Source organism: Podarcis liolepis (genome assembly GCF_965112155.1).
Source record: "Podarcis liolepis genome assembly, chromosome: 2".
NCBI classification, from domain to species: domain Eukaryota; kingdom Metazoa; phylum Chordata; class Lepidosauria; order Squamata; family Lacertidae; genus Podarcis; species Podarcis liolepis.
Window position 1 is genome coordinate 41,402,162 of NC_139555.1, and position 22,491 is coordinate 41,424,652.

Consider the following 22,491-nt stretch of genomic DNA (forward strand, 5'->3'; position numbering starts at 1 on the left):
GTTTCTCTCTACGTATATGGCTACTGGTGGCAAAAATAGTTGGAGGCTGGTATAATGAACAGGAGCCTGAGCTAGATAAAAGAATATATTTTCCCCCTCTTGTTAGTTTATTCCTTCTTGGTTCCATCCTTGAGAACAACTGGAGGAATAGACACAAGATTGCAGCAAATAGCATCACTCAAAAGTATTTCCCTCTGGTAACTGTGGTTGTCTGTGCATGCTTGTTCTTTCAGCAACTTTTAGGACTGGGTGAGCTATGCAAGATTCTCCCGTAACTATGAAATGGTTGTTTTGACAATATATTGAAGGAAGATTGACAATACTTTCTTACTGAATTTGCAGCTGTTGGAAGAGAAAAACATTCTTGCAGAGCAGTTGCAAGCAGAGACAGAACTCTTCGCTGAAGCCGAAGAGATGAGAGCTCGTCTGGCTTCAAAGAAGCAAGAGTTAGAAGAAATTCTGCATGATTTAGAATCCAGGGTGGAAGAGGAAGAAGAAAGGAACCAAGTGCTACAGAATGAAAAGAAGAAAATGCAGGCGCACATACAGGTATCTCTTGATGTGTTGATGGTAGGATGATTAGAAAATATGTCTAAATTTTGGTACATTGACCTATCTTTGGTGAGACCATGTGAAAACTGTGGGCAAGTTATAATACAGCTGAGCTGAGCTGAGCTGGGCTTTCTGTTTTTTAAGGACTTGGAGGAGCAGCTCGATGAGGAAGAAGGTGCTCGGCAGAAATTGCAGCTGGAGAAGGTTACAGCTGAAGCCAAAATAAAAAAGATGGAAGAAGAGATCTTACTGTTAGAGGACCAAAATTCCAAATTTCTTAAGGTGAGAGCAAATTGTGACACATTCCTTTAGAACTAGTGAATGTGGAAACAATAATGCAATGCGTGAAAAGTGACTGCTGTGGGAGCCATCTTGTGGCTCCTCAATCTTGTCATCCAGGGAGTAATTGGCATCTGTTTGTGGCTTGGATTTAGGACCCTCCCTCCCCCCCCCCATAGAGCAAACTCTTGTCATGTGTTGTGCTGTTATCATGCAGTGATGTCATAAATCGTGCAAAAAGGGTGTGCTTTGCTGTTCATTCTGTGAAATATAGCTTTGATTTAATGATCATCTTCTAGAGTAGCATTCTTCAGCCTTTCCAAGCCCAGGTCCCACCTTTAATCCCAACCTGCATTTGGGGACCTGTTTCTATTTGTATGGCGGTAGTGCTGTCCATCGTGACCTGAACATGCATGAGGGTAGTTAGTCACTGGTTTCTACACTTCCTATTTCAAATGCCTCCTAGATTTCATTCTCCCATCTCAAAATCACCATGAGCATTTTGGTCAGGGGGATGACAGCATGTCTCTTAAGTACTAAATTGCCCCTGACCCAGTATCTCCAACCATAATGGTTCTGTGGAGAAGTCTGCCCCTTTTGAGAATTGTAGCATGTCCAGAGCAACCCCACCTCCAGTACACCTTTCATTGTCCTTGGAGTTTGCATCCACTGCCCCCCACTGGTGCTCTCTCAGTCCACCATTCCAGCTGGCCCATCCTGGCTCAGAAACTCAGTGTAAACCCTTATACACGGCATCCTTCTCCAAATATATTTGGCACATGTGCTTACCGTAGGGAGCTCTCACCTATCTGCACGCTTGTCAGTTCTACATCTCCCCTATTTCAACCATTAAAAACATTTCCCCCTCATCCCTGGGGAATGATATGTCCTGAACCAGATGATTTCTGCTGTGCCCTCTACTAAATATATCTGGATAAGCCCCATGTTTTAATTACCTGGAAGTAATTAAGTAACAAGGCTTCTTTTCAGCTTACCCTGCACATTTTGCTTTAAAATCTTAGGAGGATCAGAAAATTACGGAGGGGCAATTGAATTGTCCTGTCCTGTCGCATCGTTCGTGCAGCCTCAAACTGTACCTGCAGGACCCATGTCTGTTGCTCTGAGCCCACATATGTACTACCTAACAGTTGCTTTCTTTTTCTCAATTAGGAAAAGAAATTAATGGAGGATAGAATTGCAGAGTGTACTTCACAGCTGGCTGAAGAAGAAGAAAAGGCCAAAAACTTAGCTAAACTCAAGAACAAGCAGGAAATGATGATCACAGATCTGGAAGGTTAGCAATTTCAAGATTTGCCATATGAAGGGACTCTCAGTAAAAGTCGAAAGTATGCTAACACTGAACGAAAAACAAGCTTATCACTGCCTTTACGTGTATCATTTTCTGGGACCAGAGGTACAATAATAGTCTTCCACAGTGTCAGTTTGGCAGCTATTAGGATTGGGCATTCGGTCAGAAAATATTTGTTTGATCAAGTATTTTTAAAGCACTAACTGTTGGAGGAATGATATTTTAATCAACTGGCTTGTTACAAAATAAAATCAGTGAATTTACAAGTTGACCTACGGTCTGCCTGCTCCCATGTACATGCTTACTACTACTACAACAACAACCCAAATACAACAAAACTCAGAATAAAATAAACAAATCAACAAAATTCCACACAAACCATGAAACAGCCTTCAGAAACCAGCTTCAACACATTTTGGAATGTCTAGGCAGATAAAAAGGTCTTCACCTGGGATTTAAAAGAAACAGGTCTGGTGCCAGGCAGGTTTCCCTGGGGAGGGCATTTAATATACAAAGGGCCCCAACCAAGAAAATAGGCAAATGTCAAACAGGGAAGGCAAACTTCATATGGCAGAGGGACTCAGAGGAGGGCTTCTTTCTTAAAAAATAATTTAAAAAAAATATATAGTGAAAAGAGAACAAGAATTACAAACTGAATATTTCCCCCCTCTTTTTCCAGAACTCAAAGGCATAGTTCAGATAAAAACCATAGTTCATGCAAGCACTGAAGGGGAAAGAGGCTGAAAAGTTGCTAATATCAATATGAAAGAGAACACTAATACAAACATACATTGTGGAATGCAGCAGGTGCAGTTTGTCCTGTAGAGTTTTTGTTCGTGTGCTGAATGAATTGCTGCCAGTCTGCTATGAAAGTCTCCCTGCTTCCTCCTTCCCCACTACCTGTATGTAGTTTCTGGGTCAGTTTTTCAGAAAGTGCTATGTCACAAATTATGTCATACCATTTTTGTTCCTTTAAGGGGGAAGGGCTTCTGATGACAAACACATTTTCATCTGCTTTACATTTTTTAAAGTATTTTTTTTTAAAAGCAACTGTTGAACACAAATCGGTTTTTAAAGACAAGTGTGCTGAATTGAAAGCAGGCTAGTTCTTTGGTTACCTGTTTCCCCTGCTTTTTTCTTTTATCTGCATCAGTATGTCAGCAGTATGCTCCTGACTACTGCAGGGTGAAGGGGCAAGCAGTCTTCATTCTCTGTTACTGCTGATACATAACTAAACAGAAAAGCTAAGCTGCGACCTATCCAGTGTCATATTCCCCTTCATTAAATATTTGGCAGTATTTGGTCAAATAGGAGGAGGTCAGTGGACAACATTTGACCGGTCAGTGGGCCAACATGCTAATCCCAGCTGTAACAAATAAGTTAATGAATTAATCAGGGTAAATACAGATTTTCAAATATTTGGACTTGCATCTCTTGGTATCTGAGTATTTCATTATTACGAATGTCAGTACAAAGAAAACTATTTAGGTTAGCAGTTTGCTTTCAGCACTGCAAATGCAAAAAAATGTGTTCAAATGTTCCTTTGTGTTTTCTTAATAGCCATTTTGGCCATTGGGCACAGTGTCTTAATCTGACTTTTGTCTATGTTAAGTGGATTTAAAAAAAGAAAGAAAGCAGCATGTCCTTCATTACTGGAAAATATTTAATTTTATTCATATGAATTGGGTGTTGCTGTGTTGGCCCTATGGAATGACAAGAGAGGAGAATGTCTTTGTTTTGTACCAACTTCTGCATTCCTAGATTGTTATATGTTAGTGCAAATATCTAGGCACCTGGCATCACCAAAGCAAATTTCACTCCTGTGTACAGTATACTGTTACTTATAGAACTTCCTTCTTTCTCCTACTGGGAGACCAGAGCCATACCATCAAGAACAGGTTCCCTTCTCTCACTGGGGCATTCCAGTCTTCATACCCCCCCTTCCTTACTCCAAGTTGCCTTCCAAATCTCACTGACTTCTCTCTCTCTCTCTCTCTCTCTCTCTCTCTCTCTTTGCAATTTTTTTAACATCACTGTTTTTGCTGCACATTAGAATACTTTCTGGAAGTTCTTAGCATTTATTTTTGCTATCTCAACTTGCTTCAAAATAGAGTTATTTTTCTTTATCCCAATGTTCTGTTTATAAAAATTCCCCCTTCTGCTCTTGGCATTCGCTGATGGATTATGTTTTGAGAAGAAATACCATGAAATATTTGCAGTGTTACACTTGCAATATCAACAGTATATGTAACCCCCTTCTTGGATTTAGATGTGCTATAATTTTTGGCTGTAAAACACATACATTATAGAATTCTGACTTTCCATACACATTTACTTATTTTTGTGTCCTAATTTGGGAATAGTTTCTGCCTACAGTGCTGTGGCCACCTGACTTGATTCTGAAAGTATTACAGTTCTGACATTTAGCTAGATAGGCTGAAATTGAATAATAAGGATTACAACTGACATCCGCCATATTTTTGAAGTTCATCTTGCAATTTCTAAAGCTAGTCATAGCCTTTCCTTACACTTAGCAACCTGATACTGGAAGAAAGCATAAAGGTGTCGCCATATACCACTTCTTTGGCAGTCCAAAATGGAAGAGAATGCATTTTTACAGTTTCCCAAAGTGTCTTATTGTTTTTCTCCTCTGAGGCAACAGAAATCCTATAGTTAGCCTCCCAAGATCCTGGCTTAACTTAAGAGATGGATCTCTCCCAGTTCCTATTTCTTCCCTCTGCTTGGGAATTAGACTTTCCATGAGATCTTTAGTTGAGGACCAGAAGCTTATCTTAATGCCCTGAAGGTTTGGTTTTGCCTCTACCAGCAACAGTCAGCAGGCAGGAGTTGTTAGTCATCTTTTTGAAACAAGTGAGGAGATTCTATCCCCAACACAATCTCACCCAACAGGAAATTGGCACATTTCCCACCTCAGCCTCTTCTGTGACCATCAGCCATTGACTACATATTTCAGACAAGCTCCTCAGGAGAGGTACTGTTCAGTAGTGCTTTAAGTAACCAACAGAGGTACTAAAGAGGTTCCAAATACTTTTCGGTTTTCTACAACCAATAATTGTAGAGTACTTCTGGACACTCCAAAGATTCTTCAGTGGCTTCTAGCCAGATTTCTATAGTCAACTTCTTACCAGCAAATATTTCCTTTTATTTGATACAGATGGAAACTTGTCTGTTGTGCTTTCCAGAAGCTAGAGCTAGCTGCCTGCAAGAGTCTCTTTTATAGTCTCCAGAGAGCAAAGGAAAGCGCAGAGAACCCTTTTATGCACAAGCTATGCAATCATGTTTCAGAGTAGAAACTTTCTATAAACTAAATATTCCTTAATGAAATTCATAATGCATCAGGTTGTCATTTAAGATCCTTCTATTCCCTGTGAAGTTATTGCCTCAGCCAAGTGCTCTTTTTCTTGTCTGCACAAATGCAGGTGCACACATAGGGTTAACTACCTTAGAAGTTACTGTGGAATAAATTGATGTTTTTCTGGAGCTTTTGGACAAGAGGGTTCTAATCATGGTCTCCCAGGGCTGGTCAAGTTCTGATTCTTAGCTGGTGAACCTCTGCTCTTGTCAGAGAACAATCAGGCTTCCTTACTAAACACCTTGATTTGTATTGTCACCAAGTTGTGATTTTGGTAATAGTTTGAGGACTTTGTGGGGAGAAGTTCCTTTCCTTAAGAAGCCTGCCTCCCAGGTTCTAGAGATAGGTAGCCCAGGATATCTTGGTCCCTGGCACAGAAAAGTCAAATGGCAGTCCCATCATTGTGATAAAAACATCAATAGTCATTATTACATAAGTGACATACAGAGTTGTTCTAATCCCAATTTTGTTGCCTTGGAAGATAGCAGAAATTAATCAGATAAGAAATGAAACATCACTGTTACTCTCTAGGGTTCATTTATGTTCTTAACAACACTGATTTTAAACCCAGACTGCATCGTTCTTCATGTTGGAAGTGTTCAAACAGAATGCTATTTGAAACATGATAATTTCCAGGAGCTCTGTCCTGTGGTAGTGATCTGTAAGTTAGATGCTCTAAATTTGTACACTGAATTCTGGCATTTCCACTTGGGATTGATGCAACTCTATGCCCCTAAATCTTGAATTAGCCATTTGGTTACCTTCATTTTTAGCAAGTTCATCCTTGGCATGCTCTCACAAGATAGCGTTTAGTAGACAAAAATTCCCCACTTAACCATGATTGTGTCTCCTAAAGAGCGCTTGAAAAAAGAAGAAAAGACTCGTCAAGAACTGGAAAAAGCTAAAAGGAAACTTGATGGAGAAACAACTGATCTACAGGACCAAATTGCAGAGCTGCAAGCCCAGATTGAGGAGCTAAAAATCCAGCTTGCCAAGAAAGAAGAGGAGCTGCAGGCTGCTCTTGCCAGGTAGAATATGCAAAGATAGTGCCAGGTTATTTGGTATTGTAGGGTGATATTAAGCTATTACCACATATTTCTGCTTTGTTGGTGGTGGGGTGACGTGTAAATTGTACACTCCACAGCCCATCCCAGTGTGGTGTAGTGGTAAGAGCGGTAGACTTGTAATCTAGTGAACCGGGTTCGCGTCTCTGCTCCTCCACATGCAGCTGCTGGGTGACCTTGGGCTAGTCACACTTCTTTGAAGTGTCTCAGCCCCACTCACATCACAGAAGGTCTGAGCATCACCAATTTCCTTTCATGACAAGGAAAAATAAAATAAAAATCAGGAGCAGCAGTAGGCCTCTGCAGATGTCAAGGAGTGTGTGTCATGGCATCTGCATGGACTCAAAATCTAGTCACTGTTGCTATCAATGCCATTTGATTTCCACCTCTTATTAGATCTCCCATATGCGACTAGGTAGACAGAATCCAGTACACTGCCAAATTGTTCTTCACTGATAAGTTTTCTTGTGGAAGTCTAGAACTTTCTTCAACTCCCAACATTTGAATAGGCTTTATGCAAATCCCGGACCCTGAGCTTCATTCTTATTCTAGAAATTGTGTTGTGTTTCCAGAGGGGATGAGGAAGCTGTGCAGAAGAACAATGCGCTGAAATTAATACGAGAACTTCAAGCTCAAATTGCAGAACTGCAGGAGGACCTTGAATCAGAAAAGGCTTCACGAAACAAGGCTGAAAAGCAGAAGAGAGATCTAAGTGAGGAGCTGGAGGCACTGAAGACTGAGCTGGAAGATACCCTGGATACCACAGCAGCTCAACAAGAGCTCAGGTTAGTAGAAGACTAGATACATAACAAGGAAGGTGTTCATAATGCTTTGATTCCTCATAAAGAACAAGCCCTATTCTGGTAAATCTGAAGTCCTGGCTACAACTCTCTCTGGGAGATGTAATGAGGGCAGAGCATAGTTGAAACTTTTGTTGAATCAAAGCAACAGTAATGACTTACATCTGTGTAAAAACTCTCACACAGGAAGAGTTTCCTAAAGTAACTCAGCACTCCTTATATTGTAATAAATTTAGGACTGCCTCATGTCTTCTGACACAGATTAATCTCCAGTTTGGTGTTTTTTGTAACATTTAAGTGGTGGTGGCTCTCCCTTGCCACAGAAATCTGCCTTTGGGGAATAACAACTAAAACTAGAACTTGGTTATTCTATCCAAACTGGATTCTTCTTACTACTACTTCTGGGCAATGCTGGTAGATTGCTTGTTTCTGAAAACTATCTTAAATTTGCATAGAGGCAAAAATCGTTGGAAAATAAACACTGTGGTAGAAGCTGCTCAGACCTTCAGATCTTGACTTGCTGGGTATTCTTTAGGACAAAGCGTGAGCAGGAAGTTGTTGAACTGAAGAAAGCACTTGAAGAAGAAACAAAGAATCACGAAGCCCAAATTCAGGATATTAGGCAGAGGCATGCAACAGCCTTGGAAGAGCTCTCGGAACAGCTTGAACAGGCCAAACGAGTGAGTGGAAGATTCACTTGAATGCACGGGAGACTGCCTCAGAGCCCTTCATATATAGTCTGTTGGGTTCAGTTGAAGGAGGGCAGGATATTCATATATTAAATAGACATCCGAACAGGTGTTAATACTCTGCTTTCATAATATAACTGCACAGTGGATATGGCTGCCATTTGTCTACTAAAGTCAGTTGATCTTGCATTTTTTTAACCAACCTATCAGCAGTTTTGAACAGGATGATAGATAAACGTCCAACAGATTAAGGATGAAAATGCAGTAGTCTTTGCTACCTATCTCAGAAATGCAAACTCATTTGACTTTGCGCATACGGGTGTTGCTCACAGATATGCACCTAAAAATTATACAGTGTTAAGATTTGGGTCCTCTTGCATCCCCTGTGGAATTGTGATCTACAGTGGCAGCTCCTGCTCCACCCTAGGTATATCAGAACATTTTTGGCAAATGAGGCCACACTTTTATGATTTAATTGCTCACATAACCATTGTTGCAAGCACTGTTATGACTGTAGCCGGTAGCATACATGTCCGTGTCAAATTCATGCATTTGTAGACACTTCTGCAGTAAAGTGTTACAGTTGCGTTGCAATGCAATATCTAAAGTTCGGTTTCAAAAACAAATTCATATTGAACTTGAAGCAGCTAAGAATTCAAATCAGATGACCAAACTTGTGGTGCCTCAAATGAAGAAGCCAGTGAATTTTAGTCTGAATCTAGAAAAAAGATTTTCGCCGCACGTGAAGCCTAGCCTTTATATTGCAGGTGAAGTGTGATTACCTTTCTTTTGCTTTTAGTTCAAATCAAATCTTGAAAAGAACAAGCAGTGCTTGGAAACAGATAACAAGGAGCTGGCCTGCGAGGTGAAGGTGTTGCAGCAGGTTAGATCTGAATCGGAGCACAAGAGGAAGAAGCTGGATGGGCAGGTACAGGAATTGCTGGCCAAGGTTGCAGAAGGAGAGAGGCTGAGGACAGAACTTACAGAAAAATCGAGCAAACTGCAGGTAAAGATTTGGATGGGCGATTCTTTAGCTTTTTCTCACAAACTCTTGGTCAGACTACACAATTTAGTGAACATCCTTCTAAAATGCTCCTGCTTGATACAGATGTAGTATTTTGAAAAATTGGTGTGGCATTAATGTCAGGTAATAGGACGGGAGCTGCTTCTGGTAATACTTTGTGTTGCACTAGTTATCCTTTGGTGAGCACATGCAAAGCTTCTGCTTTGCATTGATATGGTTCTTGAAAGTTGAAATAGTTTTAAGCACCTGAAAAATGCAAAGCTACTCTTCCTCTTGTGACAAGGAGACTGTTTATAGAGCTCTAGTACCATTTTCCCTGTCTGGAAGCGCCCATTTTCCCCCATGCAAGCCATATCCTGCTCAGAGAAACATTTTGAATTTTGAGAAAGTTACTTAAAACATCAGAGTGAAAATTACTCCTCATTCTGCTCAGTAGAGTTAAAACTAAAAAATCAGTTTCTTAGGGAGGCCGTTGAAACTTTTTGTGAAAGTTTTCAATAAAAGTATTCAAAAGTTCATAAGAAATGTAGGCCTTGGGTCAGGACTGTGCTCCAGGGCCTTGCATCCTTTCCGACCATTTAGTATACAAGAAACATAATGAGCAGTAAAAATGTCAGAGAGATGGTTCATGGGTGTAGAATACTTTGGGGAGAATCTGTACCAATCAGAAACTGCTGCAGTAGGCAGAGGAGAATAGTTTTAAAATTCTCTTACAGTTTATCATAACACTTTAGGACTTAGCATGAAATGTATTGGAAGTGTTAAAGGACGGTATTTTATTTTATTTATTTTGCAGTCTAAGCAGCTTCAAGAAAATTCTACAGTAAAAATGTGCACAGGGTCAAACCTCTAAGTAAATTTTGAGCTTTTCAACTGCCACTTCATTTTGAAGCTGTAAAAAAACTTCACTCATGTAATACACAACTGCCCAGTCATGCAAAGAGAACTGAAATACTGTTTTCCAGCCAATTCCAGTTTGCCATACTAGATTAGATTAGATCGGGTCAGGTCAGAGAACTAGAACCCTATAGGAGTTCTGTTCGCTCTGTTTGACGTAGGGCAGCAGTGATAATCTTACAGAACCTGAAGCAAGCATGCCTGAAAGGTGGATTATCCAACTGGATTACTTTAAAGTAGCTGCAAAAGAAATGTCTTGCAAATGGGTCCACATGGGCTACTTTTGGAATCAATAGAATGCAGTTTCTGTTATCAAAGTACTTGTCAATGTCATGGAGGAAACAAATAGCAAGATTCTCCTTAGTTCCTCAAATCTGCTGCATGTTCTAAAGCGAAGTCTCATGTAAATAGTCACAGACATAGCAATGAGACATCAGAACATAGATATTTCAAATATTGCCTTAGATGAATACTGTTATGATTATCCTATACTGAGGATGTCGCTTTGGGAAAACACATTTTCTCACAAGCAAGATGTGAGTACATTACCTTGAGATTCCTTTGCTTTGCAGAATGAGCTGGAGAGCGTCTCAAGTCTCCTGGAAGAAGCAGAGAAAAAAGGCATTAAATTTGCCAAAGATGCTGCCAGTTTGGAGTCTCAGCTACAAGATACACAGGTATGACTAAAATTCTAGAATGCACATTTGTTTGAAATTCTTTTCTGCCATTCTATTCTCCCATAAGTCAGCAAAAAAACCTATATATAAGCCAAGCAAAAATTAAAATGGAAGTACAAGGGGCTGGTTGTAGTTGTGCTCTCCTGCTCATCTAAGAAATTTTTTTCCAGTGGGCACCTCAACTAACCTAAGAGGAGGGGAGACTTTTTTTGCAGCTGCTCACCCTGCCAAAATTTGCTCCGACATACTGGAGTCCTCTAGAACAATGTGGATAAAAGCTGCAGTGGGAATTGGTGAAAATTGCCTCCCCTCCTCTTTCATTAATGGGAACCTTCACTAGATCAAAGGACTCCTGTTCATGGAAGGGCACAAGTGAATGCTGCCCTGAGTATAAATCAGTCATTATACATAAAATCAGAAGAAGAGAAGCAAATTAATTCCAGCTATGAAGGCCCTGCAAAATAGAAAGGTGTTCACTGCAAGCTGGAATGCTAATAAGAGGGAAGCCAAGCTGGGCCTCCATGCAGCTGTTAGCACGGCGGCTGCTGTAGTGCAGATAATACAACTCCTGTGAACTTACATGCCTGTTTCTGGAAGAGTTAAGGCCCAAGCATTTCTGAGCAACAGTGTACAGGTGACCCAAAGTGTTTTCAGATCTAGAACTTGGAGCAGCACCCTTTGATGTTCTTGGTTCATTCCTTATCTGCACAGTGGAAATAAAGGTATTCTGTCTCAAGAGTTGTGCTGAAGTTGAACAAGACAAGGTTTTTAATTGCATGCTCACATTTAAAATAATGGATTCCCTTGCAAGGATTTGTTCAAACCTTTAACACAACTTTGGACATTTTATGGCACAGGATTCCCTATGTTCTTTTGATGCTTACACTTGCTTCTGAGAAGCATGATGGGTATGCTGCAGCGATAGCATTGCCCAGTTTCCACTGTAATGCATGACCAGCTCTGGCAATTCTGACGTGCCCTTTTCCTGTTGTGCAATTAATATCATTTTCCTAATGGCAGCAGTCTCATCCCGTTCACTGACAATAAGATGCTGGGATATTTCTTCATTTTAACGGATGACTCTTTGGCTGGGACCAGTTAACTGCTTTTAGATCTGTAATGAGGCATCTCATTACCAAATTGTATAACAATGAGTTAATGCTTTCAGATCACCCCAGCATAAACTTGACATCCTTACCCAGCCCTGTACCTACCATCTCACAGCAAGTAAATATCCCCATTCCATACTGAACACCACCGCGCCAGGCTAAGTTCAGATTCTCTCAGGACAAGTGATAAACATGAGTGTGTTTTTCATTCCCACAACAGGAGCTGTTGCAAGAGGAGACTCGCCAGAAACTGAACTTGAGTAGCAGGATTCGACAGTTGGAGGAAGAGAAGAACAATCTGCAGGAGCAACAGGAGGAAGAGGAGGAAGCCAGGAAGAATTTGGAGAAACAGGTGCTGACTCTGCAGTCTCAGGTGAGAAGCCATGGAATACACGGGCAATTGCGCATCTCTGTGTTTTTATTCCAGCCAGGTTTGTCTTAGACTAGTTTAAACTGAATTGGCTTTTCCTGACTCTTCGTTACTGTATCTCCAGTACCAGAGCAGGGAAACGTCAGGAGCTATGAACTTTTGGCAAGGTGCACCGCTCCTGATTTATTTCAAAGCATTTCAAGGTTACAGCAGTCTATTTACCTGTTAGCTTGGATATTGGATGCAGCTGCTTTGGGGGTGGGGGGTGGTATTCCCACCAATTCAATACAATAAATTCATTAAAAATGGATCTAGTTCACACTGCAGTAAAAACAAACATGCAGGTAGTCCGTACTACTGCATGTGGCAACTGACCTGAATGAAGAAATGTTTCTCTATTCAATCTGGTTCTAGCCTAGGCATCTGCTGTCCTTGTGTGTAAGCCCTCACCTGCACACAGCTTTGCAGTGAGAACCTTGCCATCTCAATGGAAAACAAGCCAACTTCCACCTGCACAACGCATGTCTGTCTCTTTGCCAAACACAGAAAGGTCATAACGACGTTATTTTCTGTTGCTCATTAAACTCAGCTCGCTGATGCCAAAAAGAAGGTTGATGATGACTTGGGGACTATTGAAGGATTGGAGGAGAACAAGAAGAAACTACTGAAGGACATGGAACTTCTGAGCCAGCGTCTTGAAGAAAAGGCAATGGCGTATGATAAGTTGGAGAAGACCAAGAACCGTCTTCAGCAGGAGCTTGATGACTTAATAGTGGACCTTGATCATCAGCGCCAAATTGTTTCCAACTTGGAGAAAAAGCAGAAGAAGTTTGATCAGGTATGCCACTATATAAATCCTCTTGCTTTCTTCTTGATGATACATGTAGCAGTTAGCTATTATTTGCCCAGTAGATAATCTTGTTACATAGGTATTTTCATGGTCTACCTGTGAGCTGATGGAATATCTAAACTGGTTTTCAGCTGGCTACTTAACTTGGGGCTTGCAGGAATCCTAATGCATTCTTGAGAAACAGGATCAATATTGAGGAATTGGGGAGAGGAGAAGAGATGCACCCTCACCTCTTACATCCACTGTGGTTGCCTAGAGCTTCTCAAGGTTGAGATGCAAAGTATCAAACTACCTTGGTAATTTGGAAGCTAAGAGCTTGAAATCTATATTCATGTCTGACTTCTTCCAACTTTGCATATGTTGCAATGCTCAGATGCTGGCAGAAGAGAAGAACATATCTGCCCGCTATGCAGAGGAAAGGGACCGTGCAGAGGCCGAGGCAAGAGAAAAAGAAACCAAAGCCCTCTCTCTAGCGCGAGCCCTGGAGGAAGCTTTGGAGGCCCGTGAAGAATATGAGAGGCAGAACAAGCAACTCCGGACAGAGATGGAAGACTTGATGAGTTCCAAGGATGATGTGGGCAAAAATGTGAGTGGTGTACTATTTGCATGACTGAGAATGATGTAGTACAGTTTGAACAAGTGCTTAAATGGTTGTATTTCAAATTGAACTTTGGTCAGTTGGAGCACATTCATTCTAATGTTCTGAGAAGACTTCTGGAATTCTGTATGCTTCAACAGCTGTGTGCACTGGAAGGTTCTTAAAACACAAACACTCATAGTCCTAGAGTTATACGTCTTTGTGGATTTCTGTCATTGTTGTAACTTCAGCTTTTACACTCTTCTGAACATAAGAGCTCTACGTTCTCTACTATGGCAGTGTTTTCCATCCCTGTGCTCTCCAAAGGCAGAAGCAAATGTGGCATGAGCACTTGTGTACGTGTTGTAGGTCGGTGGTTCCCAATATTTTTGGTAGGGCAACCCACAAGCCCAAATCTACTTGGTCTGATGACCCAACAGTATATTGTCGTGTGAATTTTGGACCTCAGGTCTTGGGCAGGCATCATTGGCATGCATTTTATCTGCAAGTTTGGCGATTTTATACCTATTACTTGAGGCATCCAAGCAAAAATCTTACCTAATGCCCCTATTAATGTAGGATTTGTTGAAATAATTATACTACTTTAAGAAGCTATTCACAGGTTGTTGTTGTTTTTTTTTAAAAAAATGGGAATGTAAGAACACTAATCATTTGATTGTGGCTGTAGGTTCATGAGTTGGAAAAATCCAAGCGCACCTTGGAGCAACAAGTGGAGGAGATGCGGACACAATTGGAAGAGCTGGAGGATGAGTTGCAAGCCACAGAAGATGCCAAATTGCGCCTGGAAGTGAACATGCAAGCCATGAAAGCACAGTTTGAGCGGGATCTCCAGGCTAGAGATGAGCAGAATGAGGAGAAGAAGAGGCTCTTAGTAAAACAGGTAAAGCTTTTAACATACAGAAGTAACCATACTGGTGGTTATAAGTTCTGTTGAGCAAGTGTCCCTCAAACTAAAGCAGCAGGTCGTTGGATTTTATTAAGCTTTGAAGTTGTAATGTTAGTCACCTGAAGCACAAGTCCTTCCAACCCCAAGAGCCAAACAAAATCTGTCTTCATTCATGACACTCTAGCAATTTCCATGCATGCTTGATTATTCCTTTGAAAGGGCAGTGGCTGGAGCATTCTCAAAATGCCAGATTTTGTTTCATTTAGGCTATTTTCCACCCAGGTTTTGTAGGGTGCATAAAGCTGAAAATCTCTGGTAAATAAAGCAAAAAATCTTCATTTGTATTAAGTCCATAGCGATTTATCATAATCTTGCATACATGTGTAATGCCTGTGGATTCAGTATTCACTGAACCAGCGTTACAAAAATGCCAGGTGGAAGGGAGTAGTTTGCTGGCTCTGTGGTTTACATGACGGAGGGCAGGGAGAGTGAACCTGGATCATGGAATTTATAGCTTCCTTTCTGCTGTTGTAATTAACGTACAGAGTGCTGAGCACTATGAATATGGAAACAGTCAAGGAGGACCTGTTGATTAATTAACTGTAAAGGATCATAGAATCATAGAGTTGGAAGAGACCACAAGGGCCATCGAGTCCAACCCCCTGCCAAGCAGGAAGGACTGTAGACTGCTGGCTTAGGAGTTTTGCTTAGTGCAGATGTCCTTCAACAGATCTTTCAATTCTAGTATGGGTGCTGCTGACTGGAGGTTCTTATTGAGGTAGAAATTGGTGTTGCTTTCTACTGTATGCAAGCTGCTGTAAAGTCTGTTAAGAAAATGTCTTTCAAATTCTGATTCAGGAAATGATGCCATATTCTTTGCCTCTTTCTTTTTTAATTTGGTTTTGCGGTAAAACACATTAAGTTGTTTATGAGCTCTTCAGTAGGTTTTTTAAGGGGTTTTTCTTTTTTTGCATAGTTGATCATAAATTACTTTCCATTTTGCTTTGAAGAATTAATGAGACTACACAAAGCTTTTATTGTCTCCATTTTGGGAACCGGTGTACCATGAACAAGTGTGCCCTTTTGGCCTTACTACGAGGTTAACAATTACGGTTGGCTTCAATAACCTGTAATATTAAGCTTTTGCACAGGAGCTATGGATCAAAGGAGATAGAAGCTCTCGCTGAAAAACTGCTCATAAAATCACTGGACAAGTGAAAACATAGCTGATTGTAGCCCATGTAGCTCTTCTGCATTTTTGTCTGCTTATATGCCCTCTGCTTGGCTTGTCTCCTGAACAGCTAATGAAGATTATCAGAGGTTTTCTTTACGGCATCCTCATAAGGGCATGTGGTTCCTATAGTCTGTGTTTTTATTTAAATACCACACAAATGTTTCCCCCGGACTTCATCCTTCCTTATAGGCAGCTCCAAACTTTGGGACTTTTTTTGAATTCTTTTCTTTTGTCTTCCTGTTTTCCTTGTTACTGATTTACCCTGTAGGTCCGAGAGCTGGAAGCAGAACTGGAAGATGAGAGGAAGCAGCGTGCTTTGGCTGTGGCATCCAAGAAGAAAATGGAAGCAGATCTGAAAGACCTAGAAGCTCAGATAGAGGCTTCAAACAAAGCCCGCGACGAAGCAATCAAACAGTTGCGCAAGTTGCAGGTGTGCACAGCTATTCCAGAAATAATTTAATCAAACCTCGGCCCCCAAAGTACTTATCAGCTTCTCCTTACTGTAACAGAGAAAAAGACCTGGATAACCTGGATATAATTGATCAACATTAATAGAAACAGGGTCTAATCAAAACTGGATACTCTAGATGTGTAAAGTAAATTCTGGCCATGTGATTGGTTGGCCAAGTTCTCAGAATAAATATCTTTTCTTGGTCTTAAGATGCCTTTTAAATTTCAGGCTCAGATGAAAGATTATCAGCGTGAACTAGAAGAGGCCCGGGCATCTAGAGATGAAATCTTTGCTCAATCGAAGGAGAATGAGAAAAAGCTCAAAAGCCTTGAAGCAGAAATTCTTCAACTGCAAGAGGTATGGCACGGAAAGCTGCCTGAGATATACCCGTGGCTTAAGGTGGAGATAGGAATGTTTTGAATCTTAACATTCTGCAAGTTGAGTGTGTATATTTTACAGATGCTTTGCAGTTGAGTGTGTGTGGTTTTGGCACAACTTTTAAAGTGTACACACTAAAATGGTTCATTTGTTTGAAGTAGTTGATTCGAATACTTTTCAAGGATCTGGTAGAGTCAGGCTTCAGTATCAAACTCTCTTGGGTTAGGGCAATGCTATAAACAAAGTCCAGGTAATATGTGAGCAGGGGAACTTCACGACATGGTTAAACTAGGCTAGAAGCAAAGCATATTAATGTCTTAAAAGCAAAAGGCTTCTTGTGCAGGCCTGTTTGATAGTGATATCGGGCACAACATGGTAGTTTTCTCTCCCTTCCCCCCCCCCCCATATGTTTGAAAATGGTTTTGCCTGCTGAAGCTAGTGAGATTCCCATGAATATATATTTTCAGGACCTTGCTGCCTCCGAGAGAGCCAGACGCCATGCAGAGCAAGAGAGGGATGAGCTGGCTGATGAAATTGCCAACAGTGCCTCTGGAAAGTAAGTAACTCCGGGTAGACTTCTTCACCTATAGCAGCCATTATGTGGCAGAAGCATTCTGTGTCTGCACCAGTTGCTGCGCAAACCTCAATACGTGTGACAACAGCCTAATAGCTGAGTTTGTAGTGATCCTCTGTTGTCCCCCTGTGTAGATCTGCCTTGCTTGACGAGAAGCGCCGCTTAGAAGCCCGAATTGCACAGCTGGAGGAAGAACTAGAGGAAGAGCAGAGCAACATGGAGCTCCTCAATGATCGTTTCCGCAAAACCACTCTGCAGGTAACCCCTTTTGTGTTAGCTGGATGTTTTCTACTTGCCCCTAAAGGGATGAGAGTGTTTAAACAACTGCTTGCCTTTCTTAAAGGTTGACACCCTGAACTCTGAGCTGGCCGGAGAGCGGAGTGCCGCCCAGAAGAGTGAGAATGCACGCCAGCAGCTGGAGCGGCACAACAAAGAGTTGAAAGCTAAGCTCCAGGAGCTGGAGGGTTCAGTGAAGTCCAAGTTCAAGGCAACCATTTCAGCACTGGAAGCAAAGATTGGGCAGCTTGAAGAACAGTTGGAGCAAGAGGCAAAGTAAGCACGGCACACTCTGAAAATAGTGTTTCCAGGAGGCTGAATCATGATTTGATTTTGAAAAAGTACAACTTATTCTGAAACACCTTTTCTGGTAGCTGTTAATGAAACAAGATAGTCATCCAGCAAGAAGCTTGCAAGCCCAAGGAATAATAATCATCCAGTGCAGGCATTTGTGTGATCTTAATCAAGTTTATTTCTGATGGTGTGATTTATTGCTTTGATGTTAACACTGCTTGATGCATGAATTGTTCCTCTAGATCAGTGGTGGCCAAACTTGGCCTTCTAGGTGTTTTGGGACTACAATTCCCATCCCTGACCACTGGACCTGTTAGCTAGGGATGATGGGAGTTGTAGTCCAAAAACAGCTGGATGGCCAAGTTTGGCCACCACTGCTCTAGATGGTTATGGGAACCCCCTTCATTATCATTATCATTATTTTTTCTATTATTATTTCATTTATGAATTTCTTCTCATGTAACACCTCAAAGCGATTTCTAATAACATATATAAAACAGTACATAAATAAAAACAGTTAAAACAATTGCATATATAATGCAGTTTTAAGGACAACTGTAAATATAAAAACAGCAGCGCACACATAAACTCAGTTCAAATCCAAAACAAATACCAGCTGGGATACAGATTTTAGAAGGTTTGTTGAAAGTGGAATGATGTTAGCAGGTGCTGAAAAGGCAACAGAGACGGCACCTAACTGATACGCAATGGAAGGGAGTTCCAAATGGTAGCTGTTGCCACACTAAAGGCCTCATTCTGATATCATATGGAACGGACCTCCTAAGTGAATGATAATTACAGGTTGCCCACTTGTGCTGGATGCGGTGATCAGTTGGGTATGTAGGGAATGAGGCAAATTATCAAGTATCCTGGTCCCAGGTTCTGTAGGGCTTCATACACATAATACCAGCACTTGAACCTAGCCTGGTAGCTAATTATTCTCACTAATGCTTTATTTTTCTGCCGTGGGCTCATGGAACCTTCGCCTGTGGTTGGTATACATTTGGGCTCTGTTGCACTAATGACTAGTCTGTTACCTTTTTGACATCAAGTTGAGTGATCCTGCTCTGTTGACTTACCTTAGGGAGAGGGCAGCAGCCAACAAGCTAGTACGCCGGACAGAGAAGAAGCTGAAGGAGGTGTTCATGCAGGTCGAGGATGAGCGTCGACATGCAGATCAGTACAAAGAACAGGTGAGGAACTACCTGTGCCACTTAGAATCTCTGCTGTGGCTAGCCGACTATAGAAAATTTCCCCTGCTAATGCACATTGGGAAGCATAGTAGGTTGTTTACAACGGCCTGTATTGTGGACGGGGAAGGAACCTCAGAACTGGAGGCTGAGAGCACTCCCTGGTGACTTACCTTCCTTGGCCACAACCTCTTTCTCCAGGCCAACCCCCCTCACTGGTTCTTCATCGCACTCTCCTTGAGTTTTTGCATGGCCGAAATGTGTCTTTGAAGTCTGATAATGCCTCCTGCTTGTGTGGATGAAGGAAAGGAGGTGTGAGAGAGTGGGTGCAGAAAGTAGCCTAGTTAAAATTCGAATTCAGCGTCCCACCCACTTTTGCTGCTGTTCCCCACCCACCACTAGAATGTACGCCCAGGAGGGAATGTTCCCCTTGGGCTGAAAAGGTTCTTCACCATTGGCCAATAACCTCCATGAAGTTCTTTAAGTGAGCAGGCGTTTGCACATCCTGCAGCATCTCTGCTGCTATGGGTCCCATTCACTTGGGTGTGGAGTCAGGCGGGCTTGTGCAAGCCTCTCCTGCAGCCCATTCAAACTTATGCTTCTCTGATCTGGAGTAATTGCAAAAGACTGAACTATACCTTCAGGAGAAGGGTATTTCTGGAGCATGCAACTTCTTGCCATAAGGTTAAAAAAACCAACTCAGGTAGTGCATTAGAGAAGAATTTCACCGAAGTTTTGTCAAATCCATGTGGGCAGCCAAGGCAGTCAGCACTGTCTGCTTTGTGAAAGTGGATGAACTCGTCAATCTGCCCCGTGAACATCCCATAGTGGATGGAGACCGAAAGATTGTTACGCCGCTGCCAGAGGTTCTCTGTCTCGAAAAGGGAGTGTAAGTGAAAGAGGATCTCTAATCTCATCTGGCGTGTCGTGCGGATGTTTCTTTCATGGAGCCTGTTTCTGATAATGCTCTGTAGATGGAGAAGGCCAATGCCAGGATGAAGCAGCTCAAACGGCAGCTGGAAGAGGCAGAGGAGGAGGCAACACGTGCTAATGCCTCACGCCGTAAGCTGCAGCGTGAGCTGGATGATGCCACTGAAGCCAATGAGGGTCTTAGCAGGGAGGTCAGCACTCTGAAGAACAGGCTACGGTGAGTCATGTGGTGGAAGGAAGGTCAAGGCAGGTGTGGGCAAATGCTTCGGGGCAGGTCGCTTTTGAGTTGGTGAATCACATGAGCCCCACAAAACATTTCCAGTTCTTTCCCTCCCCCAGTTTGTGATAGCTCAACTCTAATGTGGTCCAGAATTTAATGGGAGGGTGCTGTTGAGTGGCCAGAAGTGAACATTATGCTTGAAATTTAATGTAGCACTAAGTAGGGGATGTGGCCCTCTCAACAACAGGATGTTCCCCAACCCCCCAGAGCAGATTAAGGGGGGGTGAAGCAGGAGGGCAGTCCTGTTGTGTGTGCAGACACAACAATTTTGTTGAATCCCACCCCATGTCTACAGGGTCAGATCATTAGCTGATTTTGTGCCAGGCAGGCTGAGTGCAGGCTGCTTACAACAAATGGCCCTACTCAACTCCTATACCAATGAATGAGAGGGCAAAGTGATATTTCCTAAGCTATAGCCACACATGTACCAGTCATAGTTGTAGGCTTAAGTCTATCACTGGAAACATGATTTAAGTGGTATTGTGATCCTCATCTGTGAGCACTATGGTCTCAATGAGGGGAAAACCTTTATGCTAATGTGGTGCATGGTGGGTAGCTAGACATCCTCAAGGTCCCAGTAGCTTTCTCTGTGAAGCAAAGGTCTATGTCCTTCCAACAACTCACTCCTTTCCCTCTTCCTCATAGGAGGGGCGGCCCAATCACGTTTTCCTCCAGCCGATCCGGGAGGCGCCAGCTGCACATTGAAGGGGCTTCCCTGGAGCTTTCAGATGACGACGCAGAGAGTAAAGGCAGTGATATCAACGAGCCGCAGGCTGCCCAAACAGAGTAGAGCCTCCCCCCCCCCACACACACACACCATATCTTACAGCGGGCATTCCCGCCAATGTGACTTTTGCTCCATGCATTTGGAAGAGGAGGAAGAAGAGGCCCTTACTGGCCACCAAATTGCCTTGTGGCCCTAGACTTGCCTTAGGCAACACTGGCACACTACCTGGTCATGCAGGTCAGCCCCAGCATACTGCTGCCTGGCTTTGCCATGATGTAGCCTGCTTTGGATATAGGTACCACTGCTTCTTTATATGTATTAAAACTGTCTTCGTTCAGTGCTCTTTGTCTTCAAGGTATCCATTGTAAAGCCATTTTCTAAGGCACTGGGCGATAGGATTACCCCTCTGTCCCTTCTGATACACCATTCCCAAGCAGAAGTTTCTGACAGCTGCCTCTTCCCCTTTTCTATGCATGTTTAGCTGTATAGCAATCACTTGCATTTCTTTTGGTCTCCAAAGTTCTGCTTATGTACCAGCCCCGACTGCGCCTTTTTCCTGATCATTTTACGATAGATTTAGGTCATTGACTGTGAAAACGCCCCGAGGGGCTTCAGGGGGTAACGTATACCTGAGAGTAGCGTCTCTACTAGCCAGCAGTTGGTGCTCCATAATGAGCACTCTTCAACCATGGGACCTCCAAATTGGGTTGGTGCTATGTCCTGGCAGATTAGAGACCAAATAAGATACTAACCACTTTCTTCAGTACAGTACTATTAATAGTGCTCAGTGCAAATTGGATAGTCTCAGCCTGGGAATTGGATTACCCCCCGCAGCTACCCAGCAACTGTTTCCTTGCTGGGGGTAGAAGTGTTAAGATTAGAGCCACTCTTGCCAGCTATCTTGATGCCCAAGATCAGTGTGTCTGCCAGAGGATAGCATGAGGACATTGCCTGTAAATGGATACAGCCTGTGGAACTGCTCTCTCCCTTTCTTCGGCTTTCATTTGGACAGTGTTAACTGCACCTAGCTTAGCATCCTTATTGTTTCATAGCTGTGAACTGACATTTACAGAAAGTGCCTTAGACACTACAGTACTAAGACAATGTTACATATATAATTTGCCTATAACAATGATTTAATGTATTAATTTTATCATATCATGTTACATACACATCTTCTCTAGTCCAAGTGGTATTGATATTCAGTGATGAGGAATCAGTGTTAACTATGAAATCTTGATCTGTTGCAACATGCTTGAAAAAAATACTTTTTTTTGGTTACAAGCTTTAACATCCGTTATAAAGCTTTTGTTTCTGTGCATTTGGGTATTTCTTAATCCTAACTGGCTGTTGACCACCAGGCATCTGACTGCAAATACCTTGTTTCTTTGTATCTCCATATTTCTAGACAATGATTTTTGTAAGACAATAAATTTATTCATTCTAGAGACTCATTCATGCTTGGGCTGCTTACTTAGAAGAGATGCTATCCCTCCCAAAATCAAGATAGAAATGAATAAATGAAACTTGCAGGTTTGTCCCTATTGATAAACTGATGGTGCTATAAAAGTAAATGATGTTGATAATAATATTAAATACTGAATCATTTTTAAATTGTGATAGGCATCAAGTTACTTCAATAATTCATTTTCTTGGGTTTTAAATTCTTTTAGCATTTGA

At 42.0% G+C, this 22,491-nt stretch overlaps 1 protein-coding gene across 5 annotated transcripts in view; it reads left to right on the forward strand.

Annotated features, from left to right (window-relative positions):
* Positions 1 to 22,265, forward strand: part of MYH10 (myosin heavy chain 10) — a 74,835-nt gene extending 52,570 nt beyond the window's left edge. For all 5 annotated transcript variants that reach the window (XM_083487422.1, XM_083487419.1, XM_083487421.1 and 2 more), the window contains 20 exons: positions 343 to 549; positions 697 to 834; positions 2,002 to 2,125; positions 6,370 to 6,541; positions 7,150 to 7,362; positions 7,913 to 8,057; positions 8,866 to 9,072; positions 10,560 to 10,664; positions 11,994 to 12,146; positions 12,733 to 12,981; positions 13,367 to 13,579; positions 14,259 to 14,471; positions 15,980 to 16,141; positions 16,391 to 16,519; positions 17,008 to 17,096; positions 17,249 to 17,372; positions 17,458 to 17,666; positions 18,769 to 18,877; positions 19,849 to 20,021; positions 20,730 to 22,265. In XM_083487422.1, the coding sequence (XP_083343548.1) occupies positions 343 to 549; positions 697 to 834; positions 2,002 to 2,125; positions 6,370 to 6,541; positions 7,150 to 7,362; positions 7,913 to 8,057; positions 8,866 to 9,072; positions 10,560 to 10,664; positions 11,994 to 12,146; positions 12,733 to 12,981; positions 13,367 to 13,579; positions 14,259 to 14,471; positions 15,980 to 16,141; positions 16,391 to 16,519; positions 17,008 to 17,096; positions 17,249 to 17,372; positions 17,458 to 17,666; positions 18,769 to 18,877; positions 19,849 to 20,021; positions 20,730 to 20,874 (3,279 nt within the window). In that variant the 3' untranslated portion in view covers positions 20,875 to 22,265. The remainder of the gene's footprint in view (positions 1 to 342; positions 550 to 696; positions 835 to 2,001; positions 2,126 to 6,369; positions 6,542 to 7,149; positions 7,363 to 7,912; positions 8,058 to 8,865; positions 9,073 to 10,559; positions 10,665 to 11,993; positions 12,147 to 12,732; positions 12,982 to 13,366; positions 13,580 to 14,258; positions 14,472 to 15,979; positions 16,142 to 16,390; positions 16,520 to 17,007; positions 17,097 to 17,248; positions 17,373 to 17,457; positions 17,667 to 18,768; positions 18,878 to 19,848; positions 20,022 to 20,729) is intronic.
* Positions 22,266 to 22,491: the final 226 nt, after the last annotated feature.